This window comes from Mesoplodon mirus (assembly GCF_964341445.2).
Source record: "Mesoplodon mirus genome assembly, chromosome: 7".
In the NCBI taxonomy this organism is placed as follows: Eukaryota; Metazoa; Chordata; class Mammalia; order Artiodactyla; family Ziphiidae; genus Mesoplodon; species Mesoplodon mirus.
In genome coordinates, this window is record NC_138983.1 from 4,968,229 (window position 1) to 4,990,180 (window position 21,952).

Genomic DNA, 21,952 nt, shown 5'->3' on the forward strand with positions numbered 1-21,952 from the left:
GAGAGCCAGGAACAGTGGCCAGAAAGGTAAAAACCGGTCCTGAGGGGTCACAGAGAGGGCTTGGGGAAACAAAACATGAAAGGATGATTGTCCCCTTAGATAGCTCTTGCAAAGAAAGACAAGGAGCAAATGCTGTCAACTGTCTGTGGGCTGGGAATTTAGACTTCTGCCTATGTTGTGTCTGGCATTCCCGTTTTGACACAATTCGAGACGGCACTGAACTGAGCTGAAGGGCGGCTAACGGCTCCCTTTGGGGCAGCCCACCATTCTTAGCGTGGGGTCCTGTCCCAGATTTGCTTATGAAAAACCTCGCTTTAGGATGACTTCTCAGTGGCTTTCAGATGGGCCTGGCAATTTACCAGGAGGCAAGTGAAGGAAGGCTAGTTCATTACTCCTCCTAGTTTATCCCCATTCTCCACTCCCTGCCCACCAAGGCAACTATCCTGATGTGTTCAATACATGTTACTTTCATTCTTGTACGTGTATTCTGAGACACATCACTGGCCTGGAACCGCACACCTCTCTGCATTTATCTCTGTACCAGCACAGTCTGGAGGGCCGTCTTTTCCTGATGCCTGTGGCACAGCATCCCGCGGCGCAGACCTCCCGTTCTACCGCGTTCTCACAGCGACCGGTGCCTCTGTGCACAGGGCTGCAACGCTGCCACTGCCTGCTGAGGCCCCAGTGGACCCGCTGGGACACTTCTCAGGGCTCTACATCCAGGAGTGGAAAATGCTGGTCATCCTTCCAGCCAGCATGCCCACCAGCAGGGCGACAGGGCCCCTGTAGCCCCAGAGCCCCACCAATACTCAGCATTTCCCACCTTTCCAATTCCTGCCAGTCTAGTAAGAGGTGTCTGATAATGAATGAATTTTGAGTATCTCTTCTTAGTTTTGCCCCTTTGGGTTTCCTTGCCCGTAAACTGCCTAATGATCTTTTTTGACCATTTTCTGATTTGGGTTTTCTACATCTTTTCCCTACTGGTTTGAATATTAAATGTTAATTTCTGACTGATTTAGAGCTGTAAGCTTTCCCCCCCCTCAATTTGCCATCTGCCTCTTAATTTTGTCTACAATACTTTATTAACCAGAAATTCTTAAATTTGATGTAATCCACTTCTATTCTTTGCATGAGGTGTATGCTTTTGGTGGTTGCTTTGTTTTGAAAAAGAAGTCCTTTTCTGTCCACAGGTCAGGATACACTGCATTTTCTTCTAACTACCATGAGACTCTGGCCACATCACTTAACTCCAGTATCTCATTTTCGCCATCTGGAAAGTGGGATGATAGCCATGGTACTTATCTTATAGGGTCCTTGAAAGAAAGAAACGAGTTAACACGTGAGAAACATCTGACACAGCGCCGGGCACACAGGAGGCGCTGCACGTGTGCTCTCACCCTTCGTGCTCAGGCTTCACTGGTTGCCTTGGAGTGAGCCCGCCTCCATCACCTGCTACGCCATCCGTCTTGGGACTGAGCTCCCTCTCACCACAGTGGCCCCTTTAACTATCTGTGTGCTAATATCACAGTGTTTTAAGAATTCAGACTTTGCAGCATGACCAGTACTGCCAGGTTAAGTCTCTTATTTAACCTTTCTATGGCTCTCCAAGCAATTTGGGAAACTTTTTATTCCACCTGAATTTTAGAATATGTTTATCAAGTGTCTTAAAAATCCAACTGAAACTGTGACTGGGACTGCACTAAACTTACAGATTAATTTGGTGACGGTGGGTGTCTCTGCAGCACTGAGCTGTCCCATCTCGTTGTGATGGCCTTCACTTGTCCAGATCTTCTTCTGTGGCTTCTTTTATTAGCACTTTCGAGTTTTCTCTATAGATATCTGGGCTAAGATAATTCCTAAATAATTTATAGTTGGATGTATTTTGTGACTGGCACTTTCCTTTCTATTATATATACAACCTAGTTGGCTATTACTGATGTAGAGAAAGGCTACTGATTTTTTAAATTGCCCTCTTACCTGGCAGCTTGGCTGAAATCTTACACGTCTGCTACTGACCTAGTTGTAGCTGATCATTATCACCTGCAAATGATCAGTTTCGTCACTTCCCATCTCATCTTTACCTGCACCTCTCTCTCTTTCTCCTTCCTTCCTAACACCCCCCAGGACTGCCTGTACGGTGGCAGTGACACTGGGCATCCATCCCTATTTGCTCCGTCCATTCAAGCTAATGCAACTAAAGTTTCTTCACTAAGTATACTTTTTGGTGTAGTATTTTGGTATTTAGCTTTTACCAAGTTAAGGAAATTCACTTCTCTCCCTGATTTGCTCAGTGTTTTAATCATATATAGCTTTTTTCAAAAGCTTCATCAAAAACATCAAATGGCTTTCTTTCACTCTATTAATATGCAGTGAATTACACTGACAGATTTCTTGATGCTGAACCATCCTTGCAGTCCAGGGATAAACTCTAACTGATCATTATGAATTATTTTTAGTATACTGTTGGGTTCAGTTACCAAATATTTTATATAGGATGTTTGCATTTAGTTTGCTTGTAAGTGACATAAGCTGATCATTTTCCGTAATTATCCTTATCTGGTTTTGGAATGAAGATTTCACTGCCTCATAAAAAGATCCAGGCAGCTTTTGCACTTTTTCTATTTTCTGTAACAATTTAGATAGGAATTAATAGATTAACATGCATGGAGGGACGTCCCTGGCAGTCCGGTGGTTAAGACTCTGCACTCCCACTGCAGGGGGCATGGGTTCCATCCCTGTTTGGGGAACTAAGATCCCACATGCCTCATGGCACAGCCAAAACAAACAAACAAACACGCATGGAATAGCACCAAGTCATTACTGTCGCTGACACGAGGCTGAGGCTGACCCGTTAGTCTGCTCCTTGCTTTCCTCCACCAATAATGGCTTGTTTGTACCCTTTGTCAACTTTAAGAAGTTATTATTAGATTGTGCCTCTTCCTTTGATATTAGGTTCTTCCTATATCCTGCTACTCATGTTTCTTTGCTGGTTATGGCTTGTCTTTTCATTTTATTGTGTCTTTTAGGATACTAGAAATTAAATAAAGTCAAATTTATTAATCTTTCCCCTTATGGTTTGGCTTTTTTATGGTTAAGAAACCCTTTACCATAAAGTTGTAAGATACTCTCTTATGCTGTCTTCTGAAAGTTGTAGTTTTGCCTTTCATACTTATGTTGAGAGAGAGATTTAATTTTATTTTTCTCCAACATTGGATAATCACTATTAGTCCCTTCCTTCCTCACCAGCTTATGTCACCCTAACACGTGAGTGTAGGGGGTCTGTCTGTCTGTCTGTTTGTACAGCTCTGTGCCTCGGTCACATGCATCATCTCAGTAAGAGTAAGTCTTGCTGCCTGACACTGTGAAGCCCCCGCACTTGACTCTCTTTAACATGATCTTGGCTGTTCTTGGCTCCCCTTGGTCTTCTCTGGGACTCTCACAATCTGCTTCTCCCTTTCATAAAAACTCCATTGGGATTTTGATGAGAAATACGTTCATTTTATAGATTAGTTTGTTAAGAAATGCCAAAGATATTGTCCCATTAGCAAACATGGTATATCTCCCTATTTATTTATGCCTTTGTTTTTTTCAGTCTTAGTTACAGACAACGTTTAACTTTTCATTTAAAAGCGGGGAGGGACACATCTAAGACATCTTGTGTTGGCTTATAAGGTGCAATTGATTTGTGGGTGCATCCAGTAAACTTGTTAAACTTTCCTCATAATTCTAATATTTACCTATAGATTCCACTGGAATTTTTTATGTAGAAAATCATAACCTACAAACAAACAACCATTTTATCTCTTTCAAATCTGTTTTTATTTATGCTGTGTGCGCTAAGACCAGCAGCACAGTGCTGAAGAGAAGCAGTCACTGCAGGGCTCGCTGTCTGGGTCATGTCTTTTTTTTTTTTTTTTTTTTTTTTTTTGCGGTACGCGGGCCTCTCACTGTTGTGGCCTCTCCCGTTGCGGAGCACAGGCTCCGGACGCGCAGGCTCAGTGGCCATGGCTCACGGGCCCAGCCGCTCCGCGGCATATGGGATCTTCCCGGACCGGGGCCCGAACCCGTGTCCCCTGGATCGGCAGGCGGACTCTCAACCACTGCACCACCAGGGAAGCCCTGGGTCATGTCTTTGAAGGGACTATTTCTTCAAAATAATGCTTCACCGTTAAGAATAAAGTCTGCTGTAGACTTTCAGTAGACGCTTTTATCAGTAGCTATTTTCTATTCCTAGGTTGCTAAATAGTCACAAACAACTTTAATTTTTATCAAATGCTTTTCTGTCTATCGAAGTTCCAAAGGGTTTTTATCCTTTTATCTGAATTACCTTCAATAATCTTTACAATGTTATAACATCCTTACATTCATGCGATACATCCTTGGTCATGACTTAAAAATACACTGCTGGATTTGGTTTGCTAGCTTTTAACTTTAAGGTGTTCTACATATAGACCCACACATGAAATTAGCCTACAATTATTTTTTCTTTCATGCTTTGTTTGACTTCATGAGTCGGGAAGCATTACTTCTCGCGATCTGAAAGGGTCTGTGTAAGATGGAGACCAAAGCTCTAAGCACTGGTTTAGTTGCAGTCTGTAGGTTTCGATAGAACTTTTTCATTACTCTTTCAGTTTTAAGTTTTTCATCTTATGATTCCTTGTTGACCTATGAGTTTAGAAGTGAGGCTAATTTCCACATATGTTTTTTTAAAGCTATCATTTTGCTACTGAGTTCTGCTGGCTGCATTATGTCTGGAGAAAATGATCTGTATAGTACCAAACCTTTGGCTTAGATGGTCCAAGCTTTGCAGCCTGCCTGTATCCAGTGCAATTCCTATCATGGCTAGAGATTGCCAGTTTTTTATACTCATGTATTTTGAATCCATCAGTGTTCTGAACCTACAGTCTTCTAAACACTATTAAAAGGGGAGGGGTGAGACTTCCCTGGCGGTCCAGTGGTAAAGAATCCTCCTTACGATGCAGGGGACGCGGATTCGATCCCTGGTCAGGGAAGATCCCACATGCCGTGGGGCAACTAAGCCCACGTATCACAACTACTGAGCTCGCGCACCTCAACTAGAGCCCGTGTGCCGCAAATCACAGAGTTCGCGTGCCACAACTAGAGAGAGAAAACCACACGTCACAACTAGAGAGGAGCCCGCGCGCCGCAACAAAAGATCCTGCGTGCCTCAATGAAGACTCAACGCAGCCATAAATAATAAATAATCTTTAAAGAAAACGGGGCGGGGGGGACACTAAACGACCCAAACTCCACCTCTTTGTTAAAATTCAATGAATTTAACGGAGATATTAGAAAGATGTCAGGCTAATGTCTGAACCCACATTTGAATCAAATTAAAGCTGTTAATATCTGCGGTCTCTCTCCCCTGCGCCTCCCCCCACCCCTCCAACAACCTGAAGCTGCCAGCACACTGCAGCCCTGGTTACCTTTTGAAGACCGCGGTTTCTGTCTTGGCATCCACAGTGAGGCTCAGAGTTTCCTTCACGCCGCCATTCATCACTGTCTCAGTTACCTTGTCTGTACTTTCTGCATCCTCCTCTCCGTCAGAGCTGGCTTCCATGGCCACACTGCCTGGCGCTGAAAAGGACACAGAGCTGAACGTCACGAACACCTGTGCAGACCCAGCCACCCAATGTTACCTCTATTGCTTGAAGGAGGAGGAAAGTGACGTGACCTGCCTGTTGCTGCCTCTTAGCGATGCCCACAGGAGAGAAGCTGCGTGGGTTCCCCGCTGCGTAGGACCGGTGAGTAGCCCCAGTCTCCCCAGCTACCCGCACACCCAGCTTTCTCCCAGCCAACTCTCCTGCCCCTCATGTTCTCCAGTTCCCAGAGCAGGAAAGAAGGGCGGCTGTATATTCTACAACCACAACCCACCAGAACCCAGTTCATGGTTTATCTATGCACTCTTCTCATTCATCCTTCTCCTCTCAGTTGTCCCACACTTGGGTCCTACTCTTTTCTTTTTTTAAAGTTACCTTTTTTGGTTCCCTGTGGATTATTTCTTTGTTCTATAAGAGGGAGCCATGGGGTATACTGGTTATGACTGTAGGCTCTGAAGTCAGACTCCCTGAATTCACACCCAGCCTTACCACCTTACCACTTACCAACCTCAGAGCCCGGAGCAAAGCACCCAACCTATGCCTAAGTTTTCTTATCCACAAAATGGGGGTATCTGAAGCCACCTGTAGAGCCGCTGAGGGATAAATTAGGTCATCTATATAGAATGTTTACAAAATACCAATTTCTGGGTTTATTAATGTCCCGCCCCCTGGTTCCTGTGCCCTCTGTGCCCTCATTTCCTTTCCTAAGGACTGACTTCTCTGTTTCCTCCACATACTATCCACGCCCACTCCTCGCCCCTTCACTAACCTCCGTGCTCCCCCCCAACCTGCCACGCCCCTCATCAGGTTGAAAATCGTTCAGGGCCTATGCAAGGAACAAGTGCATGTTTTGAAAGAGACAGCCACTGGATACCCTTGACCATTTCATCTATTCACAAAGGTGGGAAGAAAATAAACCACCACAGAGCCTGAAATGTGCCCAGACATACACATGTGCACCAAGTAAGCAAACTCCAAGGGACGAAAGAGCTGGGTGCAAGATGGGCTTGGAGCACACATGACTAGTTCTGGTTTTATTCACCCTGGGTGCTGTAAGCTAGGCCATTCATCCTTTCTGGGCCTGTTTCCTTTCCTGTCCTGAGGGAACCGAATGACTGGTAATGTAGGTCCCTTACGGTTCTAGGATCAGCATGCTGCGGTCCTGGCAAACACGCACAACTTCTTTTCCTCAATAGCCCTGCGCACATCAGACCCACCATCTCATTTTCCTGGGTCCTTGGAGCCCCCGAACTTTTTAAAGAACCTGCTTTGTGGGCAAAGACAACTTCTCCGATCCAGAAAACGCAGGATCCAGGTACAGTGTGCAGCACCACCAAGGGAGCGGCCCCAGGCTGTGCCCCGGCACTCTCTGCACCCACCTCCCGGCTGCGCTGCCAGCACAGCCACACTGGGCGCCAGCGGGCCCACGGGCTCCGTGCTGGTCTCCATGTCCACCGGAGAACTGCTCCTCAGAGACTCCTCTGTGCTGCTAGAAGAGAGAAAACCCGGAGGGTAGCACTGGGAAACGGGCCTCGGTTATCATTATCCCCAAAACCCTGTGAACATCAGTTCCAACTCCACTGCGGAGACGCACTTGGGTACAGACTCCAATGAGTGACACACAGACCTAAGCATGGACGGTGGCTTGGAGCAGCAGATGAGTGTGGGTAGGCCGATATCCTGCTAAATCAGCAGGGCAGTCACACAGGGACTTCTCAGAGGTTTCCAGACACTTTCAAAGTGCCCCCAGCCCCTCATGGTCACATAATCACCAGGCTCCCAGGGCTGGGACAGCAGTGCGTACACTGTACAATATGAACTGTATCTACAGTGCCATGTTTACAAAAATCCTTATCACCTCAAGCCAAACCGCCTAGAGGGCCTGGCCCTCCTAATGATATTTAATGAGAAAACACGGCCTGTGCATAAGGACTTGTAAAGGGAAGCAAGGTGCTTCAACAACATTCTCAAGTAACCAGAAAAGCAAGAGCTGGAAACTTGACTGTCCTGCACTGGAAGCGTCAGTGAAATAATTCATCATATTTTGGAGATATTTTCTGTAAATCTCACTTCTACCTCTGAATAACGGCTCGCTGCTATCATTAGAGGTGCCGTAAAGCCACCTCTTCGGTTTGTCTGTAATGGTACATGCTAGTTCGTAACAGTTTGTCGTCGTATCTTTCCCATTACCAGTGACTGTTTAAAAACATCACTGGTTAGGATGGGGAAAGCAACAAAGTCTTTCAAATGGGGCGCTGGAGATTGGTTGTTTTTCAGTAGATGAAATAAAACAACGCTAATCAAATCAAAGTAAGTCTAACAAGACATGAAATCCACGGTTAATACTCAAATGCTGACAGTATTATTCAGGAAAACTACAAAATGACAGGCTGCTGCTGCTACTGAGAATTACAATTAACAAGATTGACAGCCATACCCGTCACACTCCTTAATTTACAGCACTAGACCAGCTACAAGCGAAATACAAGCTCGTATTATCTATTAAATTCAAGATATATTCTGCATTTTTCTGTCATATTCCACACTGAGGTGTCTGCCAGGAATTCTTTGGCTCCACCTCGTCCCCAAGCCTGTCCCGACACCTTCATCAGCACTGTGCTGACTGACGTGCTGGCCACAGCTCCCCAGCCTACTTCGTTATGATCTACTCCTTTCCCAGTTCATCCTGGATGAAAGGAGGAGGAGGAGGACTGTTTTTCTTGTAACTCGTAGCTGTGTCAATATCTCCCCCTGTTGATGTTCAATCTTGTTTAAGGCACTATGTTCAGCTTGGAAGAAAATCAAGGTGACAAACAGCGTCAGCAACACCCATGGCATCCTTGGTTCCCGTGTGGAAAGCTTGAGAGCTGGCGCACACGCTCACCTCAGGGAAGACGCGAACTCGGAAAACGAAGCCCAGCCTGTCTCCTTAGTCGGCACCGGCTCCTCTGCGCTCCAGACGTCAGAGCCCACAGAGTCTAAGGGAGCCCCGTGCGCTGTCTCCATGGGGACATCAAAGCTGGCTGACCAGCTGGGCGCTAAAAAGAGGGGAAGGATTTCATTTTGAGAACACCTCAGTAGTTTACTATAACACAAGTATTTTTCAAAAACAGATGTGCAATGATGAAAAGCCCGCAGTTGTGGGCCAAGGGCATTCGAATACACCGTGGGGAGAAGCGGACACGGTACAGCCACTTGGAGGGCAGTTTGGTGGCATCTACCCTATTATAAAACCGTGTGTTCCCTTTGATCCCCTGGCAATTCCTCTCTATGATTTTTTTCCAATAGAGATTATCACACAAGAATACAAAGCCACACGTAAAAGAACACGTTGATGTTAATTTCTTAATTTTGACAAATGTACCAAGGTTATATTAACGTCGGGAGGAAGATGGGTGAAGGGTATACAGCCACTCCCTGACAATCTCTGCAACCTTTCTGTAAATCTAAAATTATTCCAAAATAAATAGTTTATGTTTTTAAAAGAAAAGCACGCTGGCTATTCAACCGCAGTAAACTGGAAACAACCTAATGCTTCCCAGTCCCCGCCCGGCCACGCTCCACACTCACACTTTCCTGCAGTCTACGACCGTTAGCGTGAACAGCAGCAAGGCTTCCTGTGACATAATGAGGGATATGTGTTTGGTCTCCGCCCACCCACCCCCCAACCCTTGGAACCTCTCAAGTGACAGATGGGTGCTGACGAGATGACTGGCGGCTGGGGGCTCCTGGACAGCCGCAGGGTGGGGGCCGGCGAGGCGGCAACCAGGTGGCGAGAGGGTTGGAACTTTCAGACCTACCCCACCACCCCTCCCCCAACCTTCCGGAAGGGCAGAGGAGCTGGAAGTCAAGTTAATCACTAATGATCAGTGATTTGATCGATCATGCCCACTTAACGAGGTCCTCATGAAAACCCAAACTGCAGGACTTCAGAGCTTCCGGGTCGGCGACAGGGGTGGCACATCACAAACTCCACGGGGATAGAAGCTCCTGTGCTTGGGGCCCTTCTGGACCTTGTCCTATTTACGTCTTCATCTGGCTGTCCATTTGCATCCTTTAAAATATCCTTTGTAATAAACTGGTAATAGCAGGTAAGGTGCTTCTCTGAATCCTGTGAGCGGTTCTAGCAAATAATCAAACCCAAAGAGGTCACGGGAATTCCCTATTTATAGCCAGTTGGTCAGAAGTACTTGGTTGGGGCGGGGCAGCTACCTTGTGGGACTGAGCCCTTAACCTGTGTGGCCTGACTGTAAGCCCAGGCAGTCAGCGCCTGAACTGAGCTGTACGGGACACTCAGCTGGTGTGGAGAAACGGTCTGTGTGGGAAGCTCACACATATGGTGCCAGAAGTGCAGGTTTGAGAGCCGAGAGGAGCTTTTTCCTTGCGGACTTTCTAGGTCCTATAGGCACAGGAGTGTGTTCAGAGGTGGGAGGGGCGGGACTGCAGGGGCGCTGCTCCCTGTCTGTGCTGCGCCTCTCATGCTGCAGCTTGGGTCCAACCTGCCGGTCTCTGTCTGAATGTCGACACCTGAGATGTGTCCCTCCAGATGAAATCAGGTCTGTCTGTTTGCTCGCTCTCATTGCACACCATGCTTTCCTTCACAGTACTCAGTGCTGAATGCCCAAATCCTTGCTGGGACAAGCTGGGTGTGGGGGCCACTGTTCTTTATCAGGGTGTTTTCAATCACAATTTGCAAGCTCCAGGCTGTAAGCAAGGAATGCTAGACTAGGGAATCTGCTAGCTATTTGGGGATTCTCCTCGAGACAAATGACCGAGAAGTACCTGTGTACAACAGAAGTGTATCAGTTTTACAGACACACCACCTTACCGTGACTCTGGGCAAGTTATTTAACTCCCCTTAGCCTGGTTTTCCTCATTTGTTCAGTTGGGATACGACCACCTGCTTACTCCTGAGGGTTAAATGAGGGCCTGCTTCCTGCACTGCACTCTGTGTGTGTGCGGCTGGGCTCCACTGGCACCGAGAAGGGATGATACCTCAATGTCTGAAAACCTCACCTGCAACCTTAGAAGGAACAACCTGACAGGCATTTTTGCCTGCCCACCATATGCAAAGTCCTAGACTCATTCCATCCAAGTCAAAGTTCTACTTCATAACTAAATTAGGCTACACAAAAGTGACTTTCCTGTTGTTGTTATCATTTGGGGATATTCTTTCCCAGATTAGCTCCCCAGAATTAGTCTAACATTAAAAACTCAACAGTCCCCAAAACCACTGAAAGAAGCCACAGAGATTGCTGGGGATGGCGGAGGCTCTCAAAGTCAGGGCGGTGAGGCAGCTCAGGGCCCTAGAAGAGAAGCGTCCCCCATTCCCCGGCCCCACCTCGACCCCTGTGGACCTGTCAGTGCAAAGGAAGCCCTTCCCAAGGAGCAGAGTCAGGAGGGCTGAGACCTGTAAGGCCGCACCCCATCGAGTAAGGGTGAATGGGACCTTCATCCAGGATGCTCCCCCTCCGTCTCTCCCTGTCCCCACACCCAGCTCCAGCGTCACCGTTGACAGTGGTAGTGAGTCATACCAAGTGTGTGCTCTCTCTCCAAGTCACTTATCACCCACCCAGTGACCTCAAAGAACCACAGACTCTGAAATATTATTCAGCCTTAAAAAAGAAGAAAATCCTGCCATACGCTCCAACATGGATGACCCTGGAGGGCATCATGCTAAGGGAAATACACCAGTCACAGAAGGACAAATACTCTGTGATTCCACTTAGACGAGGTCCCTAGAGGAGTCAAATTCACAGAGACAGAAGGTAGAATGGTGGCTGCCGGGGGCTGGGGCAGGGGGAACGGGGAGTGGTTGTTTAGTGGGTGCAGCTTCAGCCTCGCGAGACAAAAAAGTTCTAGAGGATCTACTGCACAATAATGTGAATACACTCAACACTACTGAACCGCACACGTGAACACACACACATTCTAGAGGTAGAAGATCAGGGTCTCCAGCCTGTCTCTCTCTCCCTGCTGCCTGGCCCCTGTCCTGATCAGCCCTCGCCACTTCTCACATGTAATGGTGAGTCTCTTGCTGGTTTTCCTGTCTCCAGTGTGCGCTTTCTAACCCAGCTCTCACGCTGCTGCCCACAGCGATCATCTCCAAACAGATCAACTACTGTAAGTCTTAGTAAAACCCTCAGGAGGAGGACTACAGCCTCCAGGATGAAATCCTCCTCTGGCCTCTGGCCTCACCTCCCCCACCTCACCCTTCTCCTGAGCTGTATTAAACAGCTCTGCGCCTGCATGCGAGTTGCCTTCTGTGCAAACTGACTGATTCCCTGCTTGTCCTTAGTATGCATCCCATTCTCTGGGAAGTCTCTGCAGATGCCTGGGGTGAGCCGGGCCCCCCGCTGAGCTCCCCTGGCCCGCCGTCCTCATCACACTGGACGGTGAACCTCTCCATTTCGTCAGTAGGCTCTAAGCTCCTGGCACACAGGAGGAACCTGATAAAGTCGTGCTGATTTGAACTGTATCACGTCCTCGTGAAGAAGGTGAGCTGGGAAAGGAGTGAGAGGACAGAGGATCTGTACTTCCTCTCTGGCTCTCCGTTTTCGGATCTGTAACACGTGGGATTTGCTGGATTACTGCTAAACTCTGAGGTTACGAGGAGGTTGAACCCGACTGACCTCCAGAGCTGGGTTTCAGCCTCTGGAACTGAGTCCTAAAGGCCTTCCTGGGTAACAGGAAGCCCTTTCAGCCTTGAGGAAAGCCCTAGTAGCAACCCACATGCGTCTTTCACAAAAAAATTTGTCTGGACTCTGAGAAGTTAACAGTAGTTTTAAAAGGCCAGCTAACACAAGTCTTCTTAGCAAGTAGCAAAACATAAATAAGCACTTAGCTGGACAAGTTTTAGGATTACAGGATTCATAAATAAACCGTGAAGAACCCATTTAAAACTGTTCGAGCTTTAAGGTGTTTCCTCTGGTTTAAGTGCACTCCTGATTCTACAGATCAGTCTTTCCTCATCTTTCCAGAATCTACGGTCTTTCCCCTTTAGCCAGAGAACGGACCTACCAGTGTGCTCTGTCCTCTAGCCAGACTCACACAGAAGGTTTCCAAACCGTAAAGAGATGCTCTCCCATCAAAGGAGTAACTTGCTCCTTCCCTTAGGCCCGGTCCTTGAGACTTAAACCTTCAAGGGGACTCAAATGACATGTGCTTCAACTTAACTATCCCTTCAGAAGACATCTCAGATACTGCAGGCTATCTCCAACACACAGCGGCTGATATGGGAGAAGAAGGCAACTTACGTTCATTCAGGTCTACCTCCATTTTATCCTCCGTGTTGGCACTACTGGATTCAAACAAGTCTTGTTTTGCTCCATCTTCTTCTTCAGAGTCTGTACTTTCCTCACTGTCTGTACTCCCCGAGCTAAGAAAAAAAGGACCAAAATATTTAATGTTGCCTGTCAGCCACCAACTAAATCCAAAGAATTCAAAAGTCCTCCAACAACAAAAAGATCGTACTGCGCTTCACCTGGATCCAATCTGCCCGTCATTCTGTTAAGACTGATCCTACTCTGGGTCTCCCACTGCTCTACCACTTGGGCTCTGCTTGAAGACACAGATCATAATCTAAACAACTGCCTTGTTTGGAGGGTGTGTGGAGGAGTCCCCTGGTGGCGTGATTCTGCATTTCCCTAAATACCAAGGATGCTGAGCTTCTTCTCAAGCGCTCATCTTCTGTTCTCAAGTGCTCTTTTCACATCTTTAGCCTATTTTAAACATTGGGTTGTCTTTTATATTACTATAGAGTTACGAGAGTTCTTTATATGCTCTACACAGAAGTCCTTTATCAGATATAGGATTTGCAAATGTTTTCTCTTGGTGTATGCTTTGTCTTTTCATCCTCTTAATACTAACTGCCTTTTGAAGAACAGAAGTGTTTAATTCTGATAAAGTTTAACTTATCAAAATGTTCTTTCATGTATAACGCTTTTGGTGTTGTATCTTAGAAATCTTTGCCTAACCCAAGGGCACAAAGATTTTCCAGTATTAAGTTTTCTGGTTTTATGTCTTACATTTAGGCCTAAGATCCATTTTGGGTTAATGTGTATATACAGTAAGAGGTATGGACTAAGTTCATTTTTTTTTTTTTTTGGCGGTACGCGGGCCTCTCACTGTTGTGGCCTCTCCCGTTGCGGAGCACAGGCTCCGGACGCGCAGGCTCAGTGGCCATGGCTCATGGGCCCAGCCGCTCCACGGCACGTGGGATCTTCCCGGACGGGAGCACGAACCCGTGTCCCCTACATCGGCAGGCGGACTCTCAACCACTGCGCCACCAGGGAAGCCCTAAGTTCATTTTTTTACATATAGATATCCAACTGTTCCAGCACTATGTCTTCAAAAGACTATCCTTTCTCCACTGATCTGCTTTTGCACCTCCACCATACATCAGATGTCTACATATGTGTGTACGTCTACTTCCGGGCTCTCTATTCTGTCCCCCTGATCTATTCCGTCTTAATTACTGTACCTTGAAGTCAGGTAGTGTTAATACTCTAATGCTGTTCTTTTTTTTTTTTTAAAGCTCTGGGTCTTCAGACCTGCATTTGGGAACTGGTTTGCTAGAGGCTCATGGCTCCTGTCAGGCTTTCCTTCTCTCTTTCACGGTGTAGCTGTAAATGTAATGATGCTGGAATGAAGTTCAGATAGGAGCTTAGAGGTCCCCTTTCATCTTTTTTTCCGGGGATCTCTAAGGCTGTTCTTAATGAAAGTTGTTTTGGTTATTCTAGGTCCTTTGCATTTTCCTATGAATTTAAAAATCAACTTGTCAATAGTTACCAACACAACCTGTTATGATTTTGTTTGGGACTGCACTGAATCTGGATCAATCAGGGGAGAACTGGCATCTTAACAATATGAAGTCTTCCACTTCTTAAACATTTATCAAGTCTCGACCTCTCTCAGCTGTTCTGTAATGTTCAGTGTCTGGCCCTTGCACGTCTTTTGTCACATTTACCCCAATATATATATTTAACATTTTGATGCTACTATGCATAGTACCGTTTAGTAGTTTTAATTCTAATTGTTGGCTGCAGTATGTAAACATACAGTTATATTGATCCAAGGTCGTGCAATCTTGCTAAACCCACTTAATTGTTAATTGTTCTAGTAGTCATTTCGTAGATTACAACACATTTTCTACATAGATAGTAACACTGTCTATGAACAAAGGTAGTTTTACCTTTTCCTTTCCAATCTAGAAACCGTTTCTTTTTCTTGACCTACTGCACTGGCTAGAACCTCAAGCACAATAATGAAAAGCAGTGGTAAGAACAGATATCCTTGTTTTGTTCCTGACCTTGGGGGGAAATCATTTAGTCTTTTACCATTAAGTATGATGCTAACTGTAGGTTGACTGGAGAAGCTTTAAATAAGTTGAAGAAAATTCCCTTCTATCCAGTTTGCTGAGCATTCCTATCAGGAATAGATGTTGGATTCAGCCACATGCCTTCTGACTCATTTTCAAATGTTAAACCAAGTCTGCATTGCTGGAATAAACCTTGCACGATCATGACGTATCGTTGCATTTATTTGCTAAAATTTTTAAAGGAGTTTCTGTACCTATGTTCATGAGAACAATAGGTCACTTTTCTTTTCATATCATGTAATGCAATGCCAACTTTTGGTATCAAGTTACAATGATGTGGCTTCATAGCATGAGATGGGTACTATTCCCTCCTTTTCAATTTTCTGGAAGCTTCTGTAGACACTGGTGTAATTTCTTCCTGAAATGTTTGGTAGAATTCACCAAAGAGAAACCATCTGGACCTTGAGTTTTTTGTGTGTATGTGGGAAGTTTTATACTAAACATTCAACGTCTTTGATATAGGACAACTTGGGTTATTATCGTTTTTTGCTTGAGGTTTATGTGGTAGTTTTTGTCTTTCAGAGATCCTCTACGTTGTCCGATTGATTGGCATAGAGCTGCTCCTACTATTCCTTAGTATCCTTTTAGTATCTGTGGAATCTGTAGAGTGATGTCGCCTCTCTTGTTCCTGATATGAATGATGTGTACCTTCTCTTTGTTCCTTGACCACCCTGTCTAGAGGTGTATCCGTTTTATTAATCTTCTCGAAGAACACCTTTTCGTCATGACTCATGGAGTACAGCGCTTTCCCCTACTGTCCTTCTGTTTTGCGTGTCCAGCCGTCTCTTCAGGTGGAGGCTGCGCTCACTGACTGGAGGGCTCCCTCCTTTTTCAACGTGAGCAGTTAGTGCTGCAGATGATCCTTTAAATACTGTTGCAGTTGCAAGGCCCAAATCCTGATATACTGTGTGTTCATTTGCTTTCATTAAAATGTTTTTTTTTTTTGGTTAAGATTGATTGATTATTTATTTATTTATTTTATTTATTTGGTTTTGGCTGCATCGGGTCTTAGTTGCGGCACACGGGATATTCGTTGAGGTATGCAGGCTCTTTGCTGCGGCATGTGGGCTCCTCTCTAGTTGTGGTGTGCAGGCTCCAGGGCACGTAGGCTCTGGTGTTGTGGCGTGTGGGGTTCCAGAGCACATGGGCTCTGAGTAGTTTGGGGTAGGCAGGCTCTCTAGCTGAGGTGCACGAGCTCCGTAGTTGTGGCACGCAGGCTTAGTTGCCCCGTGGCATGTGGGATCTTAGTTTCCTGATCAGGGATCGAACCCGCGTCCCCTGCATTGTAAAGCAGGTTCTTTACCAGTGGACCACCAGGGAAGTCCCTTCCCCTGTGATTTTTTTCTTTAACTCATGTGTTATTTGTTTCCACATATTTGGAGATTTTCTAGAGATCTGTTACTGATTTCTAATTTAATTCCACTGGGGTCAGACAGTGTATTTTGTATGACTTGAAACCTTTTTTTTTTTTTTTTTTTGCTGTACGCGGGCCTCTCACTGTTGTGGCCTCTCCCGTTGCGGAGCACAGGCTCAGCGGCCATGGCTCACGGGCCCAGCCGCTCCGCGGCATATGGGATCCTCCCAGACCGGGGCATGAACCCGTATCCCCTGCATCGGCAGGCGGACTCTCAACCACTGCGCCACCAGGGAGGCCCGACTTGAAACCTTTTTACTGAGACTTGCTTTATGGCCCAAATATGATCTCTCTTGGTAAATATTTCATGTATACTTGAAAAGAATACACATTCTGCTGTGGAGTTGGGTGCAGTACTTTATAAATGCCCAGCAGGTGAAGATGGTTGATAGTATTATTTAAGTGTTCTATATTTTTATGGCCTATTGTTTTATCAATTACTGGGAGAGGAGTATTGAAATATCTGATTATAATTGTGGAATCTGCCTACTTCTCTTCACAGTTCTATCAGTTTTTGCTCTATTTTGAAGCCTTGTTATTAGGTATGTAGACATTTACAAATGGCATTATGTCCTTCTAATAATCCCTGTATGACCTTTCCTTTATCCTTTTCCTTTGAAATCTACTTTAATATTAATATAGATCCCTCTCTACCTTTAATTTTAACCTGTTTAAATTTTTTTTTTAATTTAAGTTTTTAAATAATCTAAATTATTTCCCATCTGTAGCATAAATCAGCCCCTTTTTTTTGGCGGTATGTGGGCCTCTCACTGTTGTGGAGCACAGGCTCCGGACGCGCAAGCTCAGCGGCCATGGCTCATGGGCCCAGCCGCTCCGCGGCATGTGCGATCTTCCCGGACCGGGGCACGAACCCGTGTTTCCTGCATCGGCAGGCGGACTCTCAACCACTGTGCCACCAGGGAAGCCCAGGCCTTATTTTTTTATCCAGTCTGGCAAGCTCTGCATTGTAACTGGGGTTTTTGGATAGAGTGAATTTTAAAAATGAGGGGGAGGGGGAGACACTGGGTTGATCCCAGTGGGTGTCAAATGACATGACTCTGTCTCCCCAAGTTAAATTAACTTTTAGAAACAACTTTTCCCTTCCCCGGGGAAACTTTCAGTCTTTTGTAAGAAACAACACATAACTCAGCTGCTGCTCTTATTACTGGTAAGGGAACGTTTACTCAAAGCACGATAGGACTACATTCCTCAGCATCATTTCCCAATAAGAAGAGGCTGTGTCACAACGTTTCATGAACTATGTCTAAACACTTCAAGCATTTTCAAGTAGATTACCTTGATTTGTTCACACTGCAGACAAGTGCAGTGGCACCAACTCCCATCAATTTACAAGGGCATTTCTGATCATGACAAAAGCACTGATCTCTAGGTCAAACATGTATGTTTGGAGAGGTTACAATGTACGTCTCCTAATAATCATTTGCTTTATGCATTGGATACTATTACTACTGTAGCGAACTTTGTTTCACCTTGATCGTCTTTGGGATTCTGGTGTAAATGCAATGTGTTTTTCCTCCCAGATATCTTCCTCATCAGAGCCACCATCATCAAACTGCTGTATTCTTTCCTTACAACATGCTTCAAACAAGGCAATATTTCCCTAAATAAAAATGAGAGAGAAAATCAATTTTAAAATCAAGTTATTTTCCGCAAAAGTTTCCAACGTAAATCATCTTCTTCTATATCCTTAAAAAAAAAACTGTGCCTATCACATACACCAAGATAAAATGTAAGCATCTAATGTCAGCTTCTGTGTAAGTAACAACAGAAAGTTCCCCCCAAAAGACTGGCTTCAAAACTAGCATACAAGAAACTGAGACTGTCTACATATGCTCACTTTCATCTGGTGAAAGCACCATTTTAATTCTAAGAGCCTCCCTGGCCCACCTACCTAAGATGCAGCCCCAGACCTACCCTAACACAAAAAGCTCTTCTTTTACCGGGCCAGCTGAACAGTGATGAGTGTCATGGTCCAATCGGTTAGTTTCTAACTTATCACAACAGCAGATAAACCATTGGTCTCTCATGTTAAGTGACATAAAAATCAACATTGTGCCCATTCAAATGACACTAATCCTGTGTCAATCTGCTGATGTGGCTGACTTGGCGTTTCAGAACTACCTGGCGATGAGAGGCTGGCCGTGACCTAGCCCAAGTTTCGCTCCTGGTGACATTCAGCAGATGTAAGAGGCAGCAGGCTGGAGTCAAATAGCAGTCTTGGAAGCTCAATATCTACACTGGTTTTATTAGCCCTGTCACAACTTAAACCAGGGTTGCAAATTCACATGCCCACAGGGGACAGGCAGGTCATGTGAGTGGCTGAAGTCACAGCAATCTAAGACAAAGTTTCCTAGGGCGCAGGGGTCCCAGTGCACACAGCTCTTGTAGGCAGGCTCTGAGAGAACCCCATTCCCACCTGTCCATCTCACGTATGCCTTGTTGCTCGCGACAGGCCTTAATACTTACACTTTCATTTGTATTGAGAGTAAAGTTGATGTCTGATACCCGATCAAAAGAAACACTGTAAACAAAATATAAGTGCAAGAATAGTTAATTATCTATAGACTCAGAAACAGTATTTGTGAAATTCTTCAAATTTAAAATATTTACACTATCATTAAAATCTCTGTTAAGTAACAACAAACAAACTCTGCTTGCATTAAATGATACCTCCTCTCTTGGTATAAGGAATTTACACAGGATGGGAAGGCTGGAATGGAAGCCTTTTGCGACATAATAAACACACCCTCGAAGCCTTCCTTTAAAAGATTTTTAACATCCATGGTAGAAACCATGGTTCCATAGGCCATACTTCATAACCCCAAAAAGGTTATTTGCAAAGAAGAAACAGGTCAAAGCACGAAAAAGGTCACAGAAGCTGTCAGACCCTGAACTTTCTCCAGGTATAGTCAAATTCATACATAAAACACACAGGTACCCCTGAAATCTTATGCTATAATATGGCATAGTTAGGAAGAAAGTAGGGAGTAAAAGAATTCAGAGCCTATTAAACAATTTTTGAGTAGGTGGGACTATTTTATAATCCTTAAAAGATCTGTTCTCATCAAACATTGTTCCAAATACCCAATACAAATTCTAAAGAGACTATGGATTCCTAACTAGTAACTCTTAATAAATGAGTCCAGACAGGCAAATGCTGAGATGCCACGTGGGGGAACCTGCAGGCTCTGGTGTGAGCGCTCCTGGGGTACAGACACAAACACCGAGTCCTTGCTCTTTCTGGATTTAAATGAGCCGATTCTTAGGGCAGCTGACAGCCTTCAGCTACTGCTCTACTTACAGTGGAGCCTCCAGGCCCCTGTGCCAACACAGCATGTTGTTTGGCACAATTAGAGTGTGACGGAAAAAGTCTTTTAGCTTCTCACCTGCCATAAACTGCAACTTACGACAAACAACAGCCTCCACTGGCTGTAGTTCAACCAACTACTGAGCATCTACTGCTAGTGGGGAACCCTGAGAGATGCTCGGTGTTGGCGACCATCATCAGGGAGCCCCCGTGAGACAGAACTTGGCCTGGTGAGCTGTCACACCCCTCTTGTAAATACTTCATTTATAAATACCCCTCATTTCCCAAGGTCAGATGCTAGAACATTTGTTTTCATTTCTGTGGATGGCCCACACATCTTCTACCCATAATTCTGCACATTACCAATAATTCCCATTTCTGTGCTCCTCTTTCCCTGACTGCAGAATGAATGAACTTACGGCCTGGCTCTCGGGGGGAAAACCCCAACTCTGCCTTCTGGCTAGTCACCTAGAGAAGAGAACACACATGGGGTAGAGCTGCCCAGCCGTAACAGGATGCCCCATTCACTGTGTGCTGTAAAAGAACCACGCCTGCTCAAGCCAGGCCGCTAGGTAACTGACACAGGGATTAACTACTTTAGATGATGTGATCTAGCACTAAAACCTCAAAGAGAAGAACAATGACTGGAGTTCCTACACCTGATACAAATAAACCTCTGTGAAAGATGTCAAGCCCAAGGGCAAGCCTGCTCTGTGGGAGTGACACTCTATTCCTACATGTTGTCTGGGTGCTTCAGGCTGATAGGTTGGAACTGAAGGAACACTTGGAGGGCAGGTTCCTCCCAACTCACGAATGCAAAAGGGTTCCAAGAATCCAGGAGAACCAAAACGTCTCACAAAGAGCAGGAGTGTAGGAGACAGTTTTGCAAACAGAAGATATACTCACTTGCCAATGTCATCTTGATCTGCAAACTTCTCATCGTTGAAGCCAAACTGGTCAATAAAATTGGACGTCATTTGTTGCATCTGATAATCAGAAAAGGCCTGGCAACCCCAGGACCAGTGACAGTGATATAATGATTCTAATGACATTCTACATACTATTTGCTCATTTGTTTTCCAGAAATCATCTTATTTATATAGCCATAGGGCCTAAAAAGTTGGTGTGTTTTTCTAAAAAAAAAAAAATCAAATAATTTCAGACACGATTTACCCCAAAAAGGAAATGCTTGGAATTTGGTCCATAAATTATTCTAATGCACATGTCATGTAAGAAATGTTAAGTGACCACTGACCTCTATTCCGAATTATCTTTAGAGAGAGGTTTGGGTCTAGTTCAAAGGGTGATCAAGTGACATGTGACAGTCTGAAATTATAAGGTGTATCAGTCACCTCTGAACACAACCAACCTTATCTTAAGACCCAACCAATGGTAACCACCCATCCTCCTCCCTCTTTGCATCGCCCCACCCACAGTCCACTACAGCAACATGGCACCAGAGAAAGAATGACTAATAATCACAATCACAATCCTACAACACAATGTTCAGGGACACTTCATTTTCTTTAAAAAAAGATTTAAGGCTCAGAGGCTAGGAAGAGTAGAAAAGTAACTACTATCCTACCTACCTTAGAGAGAGGACAGAAAGTTGTAACACTGATCCAAAATCACTCTGAAAAGCCTACAACACTGAAAGACCCATGCAGGAGTCGGCTCTTGTTTACTACACCGTTTCTAGAGAGCACCAGGCTCACTTGGGTTCTCTTAGGCGAGAAAGGGGGAATGTTAAAACAGACTCCACAAAAACGCTGCTATTCTAATTTCAAACAAAAAGCAGGCCCGGGGGAACAAGCGAGGTCAGCAAACGTGTTCCATGTTCTCAGTCAGGAGTAAAGAATAGATGAAGATATGCAAGTGCCACTCCTCACTCTGCCCTGAGCAATAAGTATGGAGACAAATAACGTGCGTGCTGCCCACGGACAGAGCTGTGTACGGACCTCGCGCGGGCACAAGTAGCAGCTGGCAGCTGAACTAAAAGCGTTGCTCCTGAGGCCACTACTGGGAAGGCCAAGTTCTCCTCGGTTCTCCATCTGAGCAGAGCCCATGGACTCTACCCTGCAGACAAACACTGCAGAAATGCCTCTGCCGTTAATTCCTGATTATTCATTCTGGTGGCAGGGAATTATGGCATGGATAATCCAAATAGTGGATAATTTAAAAATAAACCTTATATTTGGCTTTGGAAGGCA

The 21,952-nt window shown here is 45.3% G+C and overlaps 1 protein-coding gene across 10 annotated transcripts in view; it reads right to left on the minus strand.

Moving 5' to 3' along the window:
* The window catches only part of PPP6R3 (protein phosphatase 6 regulatory subunit 3), a 129,733-nt gene that overhangs the window by 6,209 nt on the left and 101,572 nt on the right, over positions 1 to 21,952 (minus strand). For 4 of the 10 annotated variants that reach the window (XM_082629154.1, XM_082629153.1, XM_082629152.1 and 1 more), the window contains 7 exons: positions 20,649 to 20,746; positions 18,902 to 18,956; positions 17,905 to 18,035; positions 12,878 to 12,999; positions 8,506 to 8,659; positions 7,001 to 7,110; positions 5,448 to 5,598 (listed from right to left, as the gene is read on the minus strand). In XM_082629154.1, coding sequence (XP_082485280.1) covers positions 5,448 to 5,598; positions 7,001 to 7,110; positions 8,506 to 8,659; positions 12,878 to 12,999; positions 17,905 to 18,035; positions 18,902 to 18,956; positions 20,649 to 20,746 — 821 coding nt within the window. The remainder of the gene's footprint in view (positions 1 to 5,447; positions 5,599 to 7,000; positions 7,111 to 8,505; positions 8,660 to 12,877; positions 13,000 to 17,904; positions 18,036 to 18,901; positions 18,957 to 20,648; positions 20,747 to 21,952) is intronic. The other 6 variants (XM_082629148.1, XM_082629150.1, XM_082629156.1 and 3 more) reach the window with 4 other exon arrangements.